This window comes from Platalea leucorodia (assembly GCF_965183815.1).
Source record: "Platalea leucorodia genome assembly, chromosome: 2".
Classification (NCBI taxonomy): domain Eukaryota; kingdom Metazoa; phylum Chordata; class Aves; order Pelecaniformes; family Threskiornithidae; genus Platalea; species Platalea leucorodia.
The window spans coordinates 65,781,864-65,796,294 of NC_138824.1; the positions used below are offsets into that span (position 1 = coordinate 65,781,864).

The window sequence follows — 14,431 nt, forward strand, 5'->3', positions numbered from 1 at the left end:
ATGACATCCAAGAAGATTGATGAAACTACTGCAGTTCGTTTGTAAATCTCAGTGATTTGTTAACTGCACTACACTTTATTAACAAACATACCTGTGAACTTTAGGTTGAGTGTGTTGATTGTGTTTTTTTTTCCTGTCTGTATGAAATCTGAGGTGTGTACATGCAAGGGCAAGAAACCAAAACAGTTTGCACTGGATAGATTATGTAAGAATTCAGTGGTGGTGTTGAAGTGTCAGTTCCTGATACAAAGCAATAGGCAGCTTTAAGAGGTTTGTTCTGGACAATTCACAAAGTAGTGGACGATATTACCTATAACTGCTTTGGACCATTTTTTATAGATGTTTGGAAACTGGACCTTTGGAACACTGGTGTTTACTGTGCTTGTATTCACGGTTACATTGAAGGTAAGGTATGCTGTATTTTATCCATTGAGACTTTCCTAGAGCTTGTTTTCTAATTACTGCTTACTTATATTGGTTTCTCTCTACAACCATATATTGTCGTATTAGTTTAAATCAGTTTAAATATAGATTTAAATTAGTTTAAGTACAGATGTTGCTATCTGTGCCTTCTTAACTGTGGTCAAAATTGAAGAACGTTTTTTTAGCTAATTCTGTGTAGAATCCTTCCCTTTTTTTCAAAGGGTGTCATTTTATGTTGTCATCTGCCGAGTGTTCTGTTGCTGCTAGATAGTAATAACACCATACAATCTCGTTTGGTTTTGTTTCAGCTTGCACTAGATACACACTATTGGACGTGGATAAATCACTTCATGATCTGGGGATCACTGGCATTCTACATTGTCTTTTCTCTGCTCTGGGGAGGAATTATTTGGTATGATCCCTAATATAAATTGCATCGCAAATGTTATTTCAGAACCTGTTGCTATAAAGTTGTTACATATTTTGCTTTTTTGTCCCTAATAAATTAAAATTAGCTTTTATGTATTGCAGAACTCCCAATAGCAGTCACATTTTAAACACATCAGTAATGGTAATTACACAATGCTCAGCTCTTCTGTCACTGAATGGCTGCTAAAATATTCTTAGAGAAGACTATGAAGAGAAGAATGTCAGACCTCAGACTGCCACTGGGGCTATCTCAGTAGTAGCAGTCAAAGCAGTCCAAGGGTTGGTTCAAGTAGCTGAGGCTGTCTGTCCAAGGCAAAACGTCACAGAGTGGGTCACGTCTGTGCGGCTTGGGGCTAGCCACCCGTCTGCTTGTCTTGTCTTGGAGGGAACTAGCTGTCTAAACTAGGGCCAGGGAGTGGAACTGGCATTGAAGTTGTGGGGATGACCAGGAGTCCTGTGTTTGAGTTCATTATTTGCCCCCTTACTTAGCAAAGTAGATTTACTGTAGATGTCTGAGCACCTACTTGTTCTACTGTTGGTAAGAAGCTTTTTAGGAATTAGTATAACTCTTGTACATAGCTGATGGAAAGTAGTGGTGGGGTTTTTTCTATTAAAAAAATTCTGTGTACTTGAAACTGAAATTTTTGGGAAGGAGATCAAGTTGAAACAGGTTCAAGATCTTACTATGCCTGATTGCCGTCAGGACCTTGAATTTGCATTTCTCACCTATGAAGTGCCCAGTTACAAGGTTCTCTTTTCTAACCTCCTCTGCTGGAACTGCTCTACTTTGTATACATAAGTAAACATCTGGAGAGAAAGCAGAGCCTAACTGTTGCATGGTGATTAAGGTGCCATTTAATTTGGAGTAAGGATTTGTATTTCAATGTGTCCTTTGCAAATGAGTAACCGCCTTTCAACTCCTTGGATATTCAGCAGCCTCTTCTTTTTTTTCAGTAAGATCAGATCTTAGTTTCTTCAGCATCAGAATGAAAACAGTTTGCAGACGTGACATTTTCCCTGCTAATGTTTTCCAGCCAGCCTTGCTGTGTATGAGAGATGTGACTATTTACACGCAGCAATGTATTTTCACTTAATTACATTTTTAGATTGCAAAGACTTCTGTCAAATTTTGGAAACTAGCGGGAAACTGCCCTACTGGTAGGAGAGCTTTACACTGCAGTATTGCTACGACCTATCCATTGATCTTTGCTCTCAGTAAACATGGCCTCTGGTTCCCATTACCATACAGCGATGGCATTTTCATGACCAGACAACTGCCGTGGAGATACAAGGAAACATGGAAGTGAAGGCAGTGAAACTGGGGGCAGATAAAAACGTGGTGAATAGGTTAGGTAGCATAACATGAAACCATCGGAGAAACTTAGGGGAGCTTGAGAGGTATGAATAAAGGTGTGCTCAATGAGCCGTACTTTGAGGATACGTACAAACGAGTGTGTGATGGGAAAGAGGAGGAAAGTAATAATAGGTGGGACACGCAGAAGAAAGGTGGAAAATATCTGGGGCAAGATAAGGAGGAGGTAGAAGAGCGTAAACAGGATAAGAATGTAACTTAGTTTACCTTTGCAAGGGAGAGGCAGCTTGGGAGGGAGGACAGCACGGTATTTCCTACAGCATGGAAGACAAGAGTAAGGCAGTTCTCTCCAGTCAGGGAATGTTTAGATCTCCTTTTGAGAAAACTATGATAGATGAACTGCCACAAACTGGGAAGTTGAACATGCAATACTTCATCAGTGTCATAATTTTTATATTTAACATTGCTAATCTTTCTTTTGTGTATGGAAGTGTAATACCAATTTAATCTTTTTCCTACTAGGCCTTTTCTCAATTATCAGAGGATGTATTATGTGTTCATGCAAATGCTGTCTAGTGGTCCTGCGTGGCTGGGTATAATTCTGCTCATAACTGTCAGCCTTCTTCCAGATGTTCTCAAGAAGGTCTTATGCAGACAGTTGTGGCCTACAGCAACAGAAAGAATCCAGGTAACAATATTTTTCACTGTGGAATTATTTTTTTGTATCACAAGTCTCTAATAATTAGACCTCTTTCAAGCTTAGAGACAAGATTAGAACAGAGGTTCCTCATCTGTGGTGTGTATCACTGGTTGTATACCAGCTACTTTTGAGCAGCATGGTGAAAGAAGCTGCCTATGATTTACATGGAGGTATTTACCTGAACCCTGGGGCAACCCCTGTGCCTCCCTACCAGCAACCACGGGGAAATCGGCTGATGAGGATGGTGGGAGACAGGTATATGGCTCAACATGATTCCTGACTTGAGGAGATAAGAAGGGTAAGGGGATTGGGATCTTGGCAAGGGTAGGCAGGAGGCACTTACATTGGCCTGGACAGCAGTTGTTCCTGCTGCTGCGGAGTGTTCAGAGGCACTGCCCACACACCTGAATTGAAGTAATTATCTTTCACACCAAGTCATTCTACTGCATAAATGAAACTCTAATGTGGACATTCCAGCATTTACCATGCAAGCTGAGCGTAGTTATCTAAAATGGAAAACCAGCTAAAATAAGCTAAACTCAAATTAAAACTGGTAGGAAGAGGGAGCATGTGATTTTATTGAAATCCCCTTTAAAGCCGGGATTTGCACAAGCAGTTGCAGTCCTATACTAAGGGACTCTACAACTGCATGTGTGTTTATTAGTGAATAAATCTAGAATTTATACACTTAAAATAAATATGATAAATATATAGTATGCTGTTAAGGAATGTATAGTAAATTCATGCCAACGTTTATATTGCGTGATCTGTTCAATATAGTACTTCCTTAGCAAACTATTTTGTACTGATGTTGTGCCTGTTACAAAAATGTGTATTAAAACTTATTCATATTCTATTAATAATTTTTCCTCTTTTATATTTCAACTTACATTTTGCCTGTTTTGATACATTATCTCTACATAAATGTGCCTTGCTGTGCTAATGGGAAGACTATTTTAAAATCTGTTGCCACCTCTCTTCTGATAAGCCCCAAAGGAGAAACTATTGTGTAAATAAAAACTTGTTCTGCTGAGGCTGAAAGGGAAGTCAGGTTCTGTGGGACGCATGGTACTGTTCTGAGGCCAACAAACCAACGCCAATAGAAAATTTTACCTGTATTTTTGACGCCAGCAAACTTTCATATATTATATGAAGGTGAAGGGCAGTAGCGGTGTTGAACCTGAAACTTAATGTTATTGTGCTTGCCCTTTTCAGCCCATCAAATGCCACTGTTAGGTTAAAATAACGAGTTACCAGTGTGTGTAGCGATTAGTTAGCATTTTGATGTTTATTTGAGAAGATGCTTTGCATTAAGAGGAAAGGAATCAAGGAATAAAATACTTCCCACGAAAGTAAAATTTCCGCTTTGGCAAAGGTGAAAAATTCTTCTCTCATATCTGCAAAGTAAAACCCCTTGCCGTTGTTTTGTATTCCTTGAACGTACAGTTGTGAAAATGCCCCACTTCAGGAGGACAGGAAAGAATAAATAGCAGAAAAGTATTCCCAGGCAGATCAGCATTTAGCGTCTTTCTATTTCGATATCTTTAATAGATGTCTCTTTGCCATATATGCTACTTGTGGAAGAAGGTGATCTCAGTATAGGCTCTGCATGTTTAATTTAAAAGTCTAAAGAGAGATAATATGGATGGGTTAATGCAAAGAAACGAGCTAGCAAACAAAAGCCCCAAACAAAGGTATTACTGCATTTCTTACAGACATTGTATGTTAGTGCTGGAAAATGAATCAATTGTAAAGCAGACTTTGGGCTTAACCCTGGCAATATTCATTTTTTAATATTTAGTAGAAAATCTTTGACTTTTAACCAGATATATCCCTTGTGTTTCTTCTTCCCTCTCTTTGTTTCTTCCTGTCTTCCAATCCGCTTTGTCTAAATAACTGCTACCTTGCTTTAAACGTAAATGATGTGCACGGTTGCTTCCTACAATCTTCTGGGGAAATCAGACTAAACATCAGTGCCTTTCTGTTGAGCAGTCCACCATCTTTATGCTTTCTCAGACTTCAAGCAGTCTAAGTTTCTAATGGAACAAAAGGTGACTTTTTTCTGCCTTTCTGCATGCTTGGCCATTTCATTCAAAGGACAGTAAAAAGTTTATCATCAGAAGTTATTTACCGTACTCATTATCTCCACTTCTGATTCACGTCAGCTATATGTTGAAGAAGAATACTTTTTAGCGTAGTTTTTTTCCTTCTGTTTATCGCAAAGATTCTGTGAATCATTGTCACAATCCATCACTATTGTTATTTTTGTCACTGTTGTTACTGAATTTTACATGATGTTTCTGCCTCATGAATCCAGGATTCTTAGATCCTCATTTGAATCATTGGTCTATCTGTAGGTGAATGCATGTCATTCTTGCATTGTACCTGAGTAAATGGAATAGCTGCCACACAAAGAAGTGATAATTCTGATTATGCTGATGCTACTAGCGTAATACAGAAAATGTGGTACTGGAAGCCATTTAAGCAATCTCTGGAATAAATTAATATATCTGCTCTGCTGTGATAGAAGAATATCCAGCTTTTTTATTAATAAGTTACTTCCAGCATACATTTTGAAACTGAGCTTTCTTTATATTCCATTTTATTAAATTCTGTGCTCTTTCTAGAAAGAAAACAGCTCAAGATCCAGAAGTATATGAATTTTAATCTAATATAAAAGTAGAAGAAATGCTAGTGAACATTGGCTTCCCTACAGTCTGCAAGGAAACTCCTTGTGACTTAAGACTAGGAGACTGTTGGTTTCCATTGCAGATTTTATATCTGTATTTCTTAACTGGTTAAGGTAAAAAATACATTTCCTCTTTCTTTCCCCCTTCAAAAAATGTACAGTCAATAAAAATGACTGGCATTATGTAAGTCACAGGAAAAACACACAAAAGTTTTTTTCACTATTGAAAATTCTGGCTAAAAGCGGCTTTTAAGTGCCTTAGGATTGGTTTGAACTGAGCTTTTAACCAATTATTTTTAAACTTAACTGCATTCCTATAAAAAAAAAGCTATGTTGCTTTCTTTGTAATAAAAGGGCTTCTGGAACAGTTGAAAAGATTAACATAGGACTAGCAGCCACCTCCCAGGTGACTACATTAGTTCTCCTCAGGCAATAAGATCGCATGGAGCCTTTGAAGCAATTCTTACGCTTCTAAATTTTTCAGTTATTTGAGTCACTCCAGTGTGTGGTGGGTGGTAGTTTACCATCATTGTCATTATCATTCAGAGGTTTTTAAACATTCCACATCTAGTTCTGGGTTTTTTTGAGAGCGCTTTTCAGTGATATATATATATATATACACACACACACACCCCCCCACGTATGTATGTATACACATACATATATGTATGTGCAAGTATATGTGTATATATATGTGCATGTATATTTTCTATATCTATGTGCACACATACGAACTGTTGTCTGTCTTGGGCTAAAACAGTAATTTGGCAAAAGCTTTGGAGGAATCTGTTGTCTTTTGGTAATTTCGATCCAAATCTGCTCGTGTCTCACATGTCCCAGTGACTCTCTGGCTCAATGAAACAAGCTGAATTTTGTGCTTTAGCTGGAATTTGCGCAGCTGTGAGGTTTCTTTCAGCCTTTACTTTTAAAAAGTAATAGTTTGGTGTGGTTTTTTTTTAATATATCCAATCTGCATTAATTGATTATCTTTCCTTTTTCTTTATTCTTCTTTCATTAATAGCAGAAGCTCGGCAGCTCTGTTATGGAAAATATAAATTCACTTTAAATTATCCTCTTTTCGTTCTTGTAATTGTCGCTTCAATTGACAGTGTTTCAGCAATCCCAAATATTTTGTAGCTGAAATGCCAGGTGTTTTGACTCTGAGCTGTAAATAACTTCTGTGCTTTCATCCCTTTTTAAGACACGTTTTTCTTTTGCTCTTCGCTTCTGACTGATGATTTTTTACTTCACTTTCACCTCAGTCACAAGATCGGCCCATCAGCCCCGTTATGAGATCTCTACCCTTTGCTGCGGTACTTTTGCCCGGGGAAGCCTCTCTGGGGATTCGTCATTCTTCTGCTCCTCAATGGGCTTAGCTGCTGTTGCACAACCCCGCAGTGCTCTTAGAAAACTGGTCACCAGCAAACTGTCGCCTTTGTCATGTGTTGGGCTCCTCTTCTGTGGAAAACAAAGAAATGGATGTCGCTGTTGCAATATTTGAATCCCATGGAAGCAGTTACCTTGGTAACTCCCCTGCCCTCTCTCCCCGAGGTGTCATGGCTAAGCTGTAAGCCAGCCTTCGTTAGCACCGGCCCCGTCACCCCCGTTTGTAGCGCTCCCTTCCGTGTACCAGTCGTGCTGGGGAGCAGTGAAGCGGGACGTCTGCGCCTTAATTTGGAATCGATTATGCCTCATCATATCACGGGCACCTCTCCCATTCCGTACAGGTTATTGTTAGAGGGGCAGGACACGCAGCCCACAGTACTTAGTCGTGGTACAGTTTAAGAGCTTTCGAGAGTAATTAAGTATTTTTAACAGAATTTGAAATGGAATTAAAAACATCCTCAGAGTAGCGCAAAGGATTAACCTCAGGATCAAGAAATAGAAACCTTGTTTTACACTGGATAACCTTTCCCTTTTAAATATATCAGAAAATCTGTCACTTTTACAGGACTTTGCTACAATAGTTACATTGTACCAAATGGTACAATTCATTCACTTTTCCCTCTTGTATTCAGCAAGAGTCTCACTGTTTTTCCTCGTCCTTGCAGAAGAGTATGAGACATAAAACAGCTCTAAATGCACTGCCGAACAGCGATGGGCCACTTCTTGAAGGAAATCTCTCAGCTTCCGAGCCATAATTAGATCAAAGCTAGGTAACAGTACTGTACGTGTTGCCAGTTTGGATTCATTTCTATTGGTGAACTGTGCTATTTACAAATCAACTGTTTCCTCCAGAGTTTTTGATGTACTGTATCAATACTGATACAAAATCATTATGTTTTACTTGGAGAGCCTAGTTTTTGCAAGAGATGTTCCATGCCACAGGTAAGATCTCTTTGTCTCAGACACTTACTCGTGCAAGGCAAAACAATGAATCACTATGCCCCTATTAAAGGCCTGTAAATACATTGTGTTATGTACAGGTGTTGTCTGACATTTCTTCTATAAGAACTGCAGTCATTATTGCAGAGCGTACTCATGTTACACCATGGCATAGAATACATAAAGTCAGAAGTATTTCTCACACATTAGCAGTTTATCCATCCTCTCTCATGCTCTTGAATACATATATAGACCAAATGCAGATGGTAAAACAGGAAGATAACCACACCAAAGGAAGTGAGTTACTTGTCAACAGGACCTTGGGTCCGGAGACCGGGGCTGTATATCTGACGGCATTTACCATAGTAACGTGTGCTGTATAGACCAGCGCGTTGCTGCATCGCTGCCTTGGATCAAGAGCGAAGCGTGGTGGTCTTGCCAAGTATCTGAGACAGCAGCATGAGTGGTGAGCTCCTCAATCCTGAAAACGTTAGGGCAGCAGAATGAAGATCTCTGCTTTACATCAGCTCCTTGCCATGCCGCTAACGTGTATAAGTAAGAAGGTACACTTTTCACTCAGATATATTCCCACCTGGATGCCGTGTCTGCCTCCGTCCCTTCATGCTCTCCTGACCCCATAAAGCAGCACATGAGGAACCAAGTGAAGGTGCAGAGTACCAATACGTGAAGAAGACAAATGCAATGTAATGTGCTGGTGCGGGCTGTAGGGCTTAAAGGTAGTTGAGGGGTGCTTTTGATTTAATGACTGCTGGACAAGTAGTAGTAAAAAAACCCCAGCTTTCTTGAGTAGCTTCAGGCATGGCAGATTGAAAGCGCTGGCCTGGAGCTATGTGTAGAAAAAAAAACTGGTTTATTTTTAGAAATATGTATGGTAACTAAAATACTTCACTTTCTAGCTGGAATAGGAAAAGTAGTTACCATACAGTGTTTGCCTACTCCCTCTGACATTTCCAAAACAAAGCCTGCTAAACCGTTACCTGATTATCTACACTTTCCTGTATTAATGCTGGTATTTGGTCTATATCTGTGTTTAAAAGAATCCAGACCTCACTGTTACTGAGCAGTTTGGTATCGTTTGCTGACTTTTCCAAGAGTAACTGTTGTAAGGGAGCTTTCTGATGGCTCTTGGTTATGCAAGAGTAGTGTTTCAAGCTCGTGATTGGCACTAAAAGCATAATATTAAAACTCAGTCAAACTTCTGTAAGCTACATCATTAATATGTATTTTGTGATTTCGTCCCTTTTGCTACTGTGCTGATGTTAACAGAGAAGGAGGAAGGGGATGATTAAGAATAAAGGATTAACTGGTTTATATAGTATTCATGGAGAGAGAAATTTATAACATTGATTTGAATGATGCTTATAGTGCATTTATATCTTAAATGCTGTCACATAACCTCCACACCTCTATGCCTGGAAATTATATGTGCATTTAGTGAGAAGAATGAGATAAACGCATTGGGGACAGTGCTGTGCTAATTTTCTTTTAGTTTGTGCACATCTTCCAGGGTCTTGTCATGCCACCGTGGTGTTACTGTAGTCCTATTTCCCGAGTGGAAGTGCTGATTCTGCCAGCGTGTGGAGTGATTATGTGGTACAGATAAATTTTAATGGACAATTAGACCAAGATAGTACTGTGATGTGTAGTATAAATTGCCTATATAGATGCTACATGTAACCTAAGCAAGTCCAAAATCAGATGCTGCTTGTAAGTACAAAGCAAGTGCATTAAACCTCTGGAACTTTCATCTATTAGCACAAACTGACTGTAAAGAATTCCCTCTCTTTGGAGGTACAGGGTGAAGTACTTGAATATGTTCTGTCTTAAAACTCCCTGTAAAAAAATCCTGACTAAAAAAGTTCAGAAATAAAAAATTGTACCAGGAGAGATTGCAAAATGAAATATAGACTTGATTTAACACAACTCAACTTGGAAGCAGTCCTCTGTGTCCTCATCTGTTCTCTAAGGAGCCCATTATCAGGTTTAGAGGTTATATGTAAAATTATGCCTGGCTCTGTAGGTCTTAATATAAAACTGATCATGTTGAAAGTGGTTGATTGCTCAACAACACGCGAGGGGTTATACCTTTACATAAAACAAATAGCCAGAGTGGTGATCTAGTGAAAGGCGTTACTATACCAAGGGCAGAGTGGCCCTATGAAAGAACAACTGTAAACTCTTAGCTCTGAAATCATCTATTTACTGTGTATTTGTTTTTTTTTTCCTTTTAACAGAATGCATCGAGGCACTGTCGGGAGAGCATCTCGGAATTCACACCTCTTACCTGTCTGAAAAGCCCAAGATACAGGAGCAGTGACTGCAGCAGTTCCCCAGCAAGAAGGTCTAATTCTCATTCTAAAAAAATGATGTTTACGCACTGGAGAGGTGTTGATTATTCAGTACTTCCATCTGTCTTTGGCTATTCAAATAAGCATTGCCGTTCCAGTGCAGGCTACCGCTACAGTGGGTCAGGTTTGGAAACGTCTGTATGACAGAACACCAAGTCAAGCCTTTAAAAACTGTATTTTTGTTCATTTCTTTTTTCAGGAAACAAACATGTCACAGAAATATATTAAACTATACGTGGCTTTTGCTGTCTGAGGTAATGTTCAGACAAACAGGATCAAGAGCTAGAAGTATGAACCCTTCCAGGCCGATAGGCCTCTTTTTATGTTTTGAACTACTGGAGCAATGAACAATCTCCACAGTCTGGTACTGTGAGACTGGTAGCACTAAAAATTCTCTTCATCCTGTGTCAAGACTTTTGTGCATTTACTGCTTCTGTCATCTTTAGTCATTTTCTTGGTTATTTGAAGTGCATAGTTTCAGTCAGTGACCTACATTTTGAGATCAACAGTTTTAATTTTCAGCCAGAAGCAATGACCTCAGTTATCTCCAATGAAAGTCTCCTAAAGCGTATTTAACAAGTGCTGTTTCTGATTTTCCTCTGTCCTTTTTCTTTCTTTGCTCTTTCTGTAGAACAAACTGGTGTTTCCTCTGTGCAAATCTGCTTTCAAGAAACACTCTCTAATGTTCACTTCCTTGTAAGTGGCCAAATCAGGGCTATGTCTGGTTTTCAGTTAGCTTTCCCCCGTAGAAAGACAGGCAAAACAATCCCTGTATGGAGTATGTACACACTATACGAAGTCAAGTTGGCTGTTAAATAGGTAAATACCATCAGTGTTGAAATCCACTCAAAACCAGAATGTAAGCATTTTGCCTAGAAGGTCTCTGTGAATTTGTCAAAGATGCAGATTACCCGGTGTTCCCACTTCCTATCCCTGGGATTGTAAAATATGCATAGCAGAAAGTATTATATATTAAGCTTTTTTTGACACGTTTTTTTCCTTAAAAGAAGAAAGGCTGTTTTTCCAAATAAGTGTCTTTTACTATCTGGAGTCATCCTGTTAATTTTGATTTTTTTTTTTTTTTTGTGTGTGTGTGTGTGTGGTTAAATACTGGCTAATGGGCTTGGTAGATGTATTAGAAAGCACACAACTGTTAACTTTAGCAAGCCAACCACGAGGTGGCACGCAGCTGTTTACTAACAGTTGAACCATAGTTGCAATATAGAAACTAGCTTGACTGCAAGGATTCAATTTGAATTCTTTTAAGAATGACAGCCAACTTGCACTTCTGTTTTCTCTGCTACATTTATGTTACCTTGCACTAATTCAACTATTAGCTGTGTCCTTGTCTTGTTTCTTTAGTCCAGTGTTTTATTTTGGGGTGCAAAAATATCTGAAGGAGTAATCTGATTTCGATCAGTTTCAGCCTGGTGGTTAGAACTGGTTAATAACCAGTGTCATTAAATACCTCTGGGAGGACATTAGCTAAAAATGTATTACAATGTGAAAACAAAATATTTGGCATCCGAGCTGCGGCCTTTATTAAAAGGCTTGGCCAAGACATTGTTAGGCGTCTTTCGAATGGACTAGGGTGGCAGAGAAAAACTATTTCCCTTTTTGTGTTTAAAAAAAACAGAGGCAAAATAGTTTACTTACTAATTTACTCTTTAATAAAAAAAAAAATCAACTTAATAGGAAATGTTCTTCACAATATTCCAAGTGATTTTCACATTAAACGAACAGTGAAATAATACTAAAATGCCCTGGGACAAGCAGAGATTGTAAAATGAGTTGTGAAATTTTCCGTATACCAAAGATAAGAGAATCTTAGAAAGTCTAATGATGAGCACCACAGATGAAGGTATTTTTACCATTTAACATGTAGCACTTTTAAGTTTCAAAGAATGTCCTCATAGCAGTAACATTTTGAAATATACATATGTGTGTGGGTGTGTGTACATATTCTTGCCATTGCAGACTTGAATGTTGGTCAGTTAGAACCGTCCCCTACATAAAACACTGGTGTATATATTTTTAAAAAGTTAATATGGCTATAAATTTTATACCAGTAGCAGTGACAAATTTCTTGTGTGTAGTTAACAAATTATTTGTAATGTATTTTTTAGGAATCTTAAAATTGCCTTTGCACTGAAATATTTTTCATACTGTAGCTATTTATAAATCTGTTTTACGCATACATTTGTTAACACACCATTTCTATTTTTTTTTAAGTATATGTTTTGAAGGCTTTTTTTATACCTATGAGTTTTGGCCACTTAAATTTAGCTTAGAGTGGAGTTGTGGCTGAATGTTAAAATTCTAATGAATGTCAAGTTAGAAACATAGGTCTGTTGCGCTGTCGGTCTCACCCAAACTATTGATGTTTTGTTGGCATTTGTGATAGTGGCAATTAGAGTGCTGCACTTACAGCGCTATACTATTACTGCTAGCTTTTTACTCTATAAAGCCTCCTGCTTTTTTACTTTTCTGAGTTCCTTTTAGCCTTAACTAAGGAGATTTTTTGCTTGATGTGTTTGAAAATGCTGCATTCCTGTTCTGCCGACTAACAAAGCAGTTCATTGCAAACTTCATGTCACCCAGCACTTAGAAATTATCAACAACGTTATTCGGGCTGAAACACCTACATAAGTGCTTGGGAAGTTCTAGTTAAACGTGTCATTTTTTTGGAGGAGAAAGAATGCTTGAATTTAAGTGGAGGTTTCTGCTTTGATTTAGCAATACTTTTACCTTTAAAAGTTGGTACTGTTTGATGTTTGTTAAAATAGGCCGTTTAATGGAAAAAACATATAACGTCAACTCAGTTTCACTTGATGTGCTTTTGCTTCAGTCCCTGTCACTATTGCCATGCAAACCTAGTCCACTGCAGCAGGTGTTAACTTGGAGTTTCATTGTAAATGGATCAGACGTACAAAGATGAAACAGTAGAAGTTAGATCAAAATCAGTTAGAATGTTTTATGATGGATGGGACACTGAAAAGAGACAGATTTTTATGTATTTAAAAAACAGAATTAGAGGAGAAAAGCAGAAAAATCTATATAACTTCCTAACTTGCCTTGTTTAAATTGTTGCAGCTTTAACAGCATAGTGTCTCCATAACTGCTTCTATAAATGTCTTGAAACTGGTAAGCACTAACCAAATGTATGTGAAGACTTAGAAAGTATTTCAAGCTTTTCGGCCACTGAAGTTCATATATTCCTGCAGTGGCTTGTGGCAAAAGATCTTTTTTGTTTTACCATGTACAAGAATTGTTTGTTCAGCCACTTAATGTAAAAGCTTACAGTTTACTTTCTTGCTTGCATTAGCCTGTTTGTCTTGACCCAACTGGCTTGCAAATATAAAAGGAAAAAATAACTTAATTGAGCAACTGCACTACTTTTCTTTTGGAAGCCAGTGGGATCATTGTGCTCATGCTACTGTCTCTGTTAAAAAAGCTTTAATGGAAATTTGTGGAAGTATTATGGAAGTGTAAAAGTATGTGATTCTACTTTGCAGAAGAATCTAAAAATCAGTTTATATAGCTTTAATTTTTTACCTTACGAAAAGTCACGGAATTTTAATCTGCACTGTCTCTGACATAAATTCTGTGCTATGTACGCGTTGCATTTTAAATGTCCTTTCATGATCTAATGTAAAGTAGAATCTGCGGAAGTTGCTGTATGGGGGCTGGGGGGTAGTTATCTGTGCATTAAACATTAAAGATGTCTGTAGTCATCAGCACCAAATACTGACACTTATTTTTACTTGTACAATTATAGGTGCATTTATTTGAAAATAAATCAGCCTTCAAATCTAATATTTAGATTATCCTATACCACTTCATTTATTTGATTTGAAGAGTCCGTGTGTGAATACGTTACTGCAAAATTTCTTTTCAGTGCTATTTTTAACTTTTATTTCTGTAGATAACCAAATATAACTTGTTTATGTTCAGTCACATTTTGGATCCTTATGTAGAATATAAGCAGGAGACATGAATCTGCTTGCAATAAATATAAACATTCAAGACTGGTTTACGTTTGCTCACGAGTAATTAAAATAATTCTAGTATGAATATGAGACGGTTTCATATTAGTCTGTAATAAAATGTAAGTAGATAACAGAAAATGGAATGAGTGTTTGATTCTGTTATTGAATATGCTTGTAGTCACATTTCTTTTCAGA

The 14,431-nt window shown here is 37.9% G+C and overlaps 1 protein-coding gene across 1 annotated transcript in view; it reads left to right on the forward strand.

Moving 5' to 3' along the window:
- The window catches only part of ATP11A (ATPase phospholipid transporting 11A), a 131,861-nt gene extending 120,499 nt beyond the window's left edge, over nucleotides 1–11,362 (forward strand). The window contains exons 26-29 of the mRNA XM_082330564.1: nucleotides 340–405; nucleotides 732–835; nucleotides 2,687–2,852; nucleotides 10,134–11,362. Of these exons, the coding sequence (XP_082186690.1) occupies nucleotides 340–405; nucleotides 732–835; nucleotides 2,687–2,852; nucleotides 10,134–10,391 (594 nt within the window). The 3' untranslated portion in view covers nucleotides 10,392–11,362. The remainder of the gene's footprint in view (nucleotides 1–339; nucleotides 406–731; nucleotides 836–2,686; nucleotides 2,853–10,133) is intronic.
- The last annotated feature ends 3,069 nt before the right edge of the window (nucleotides 11,363–14,431 follow it).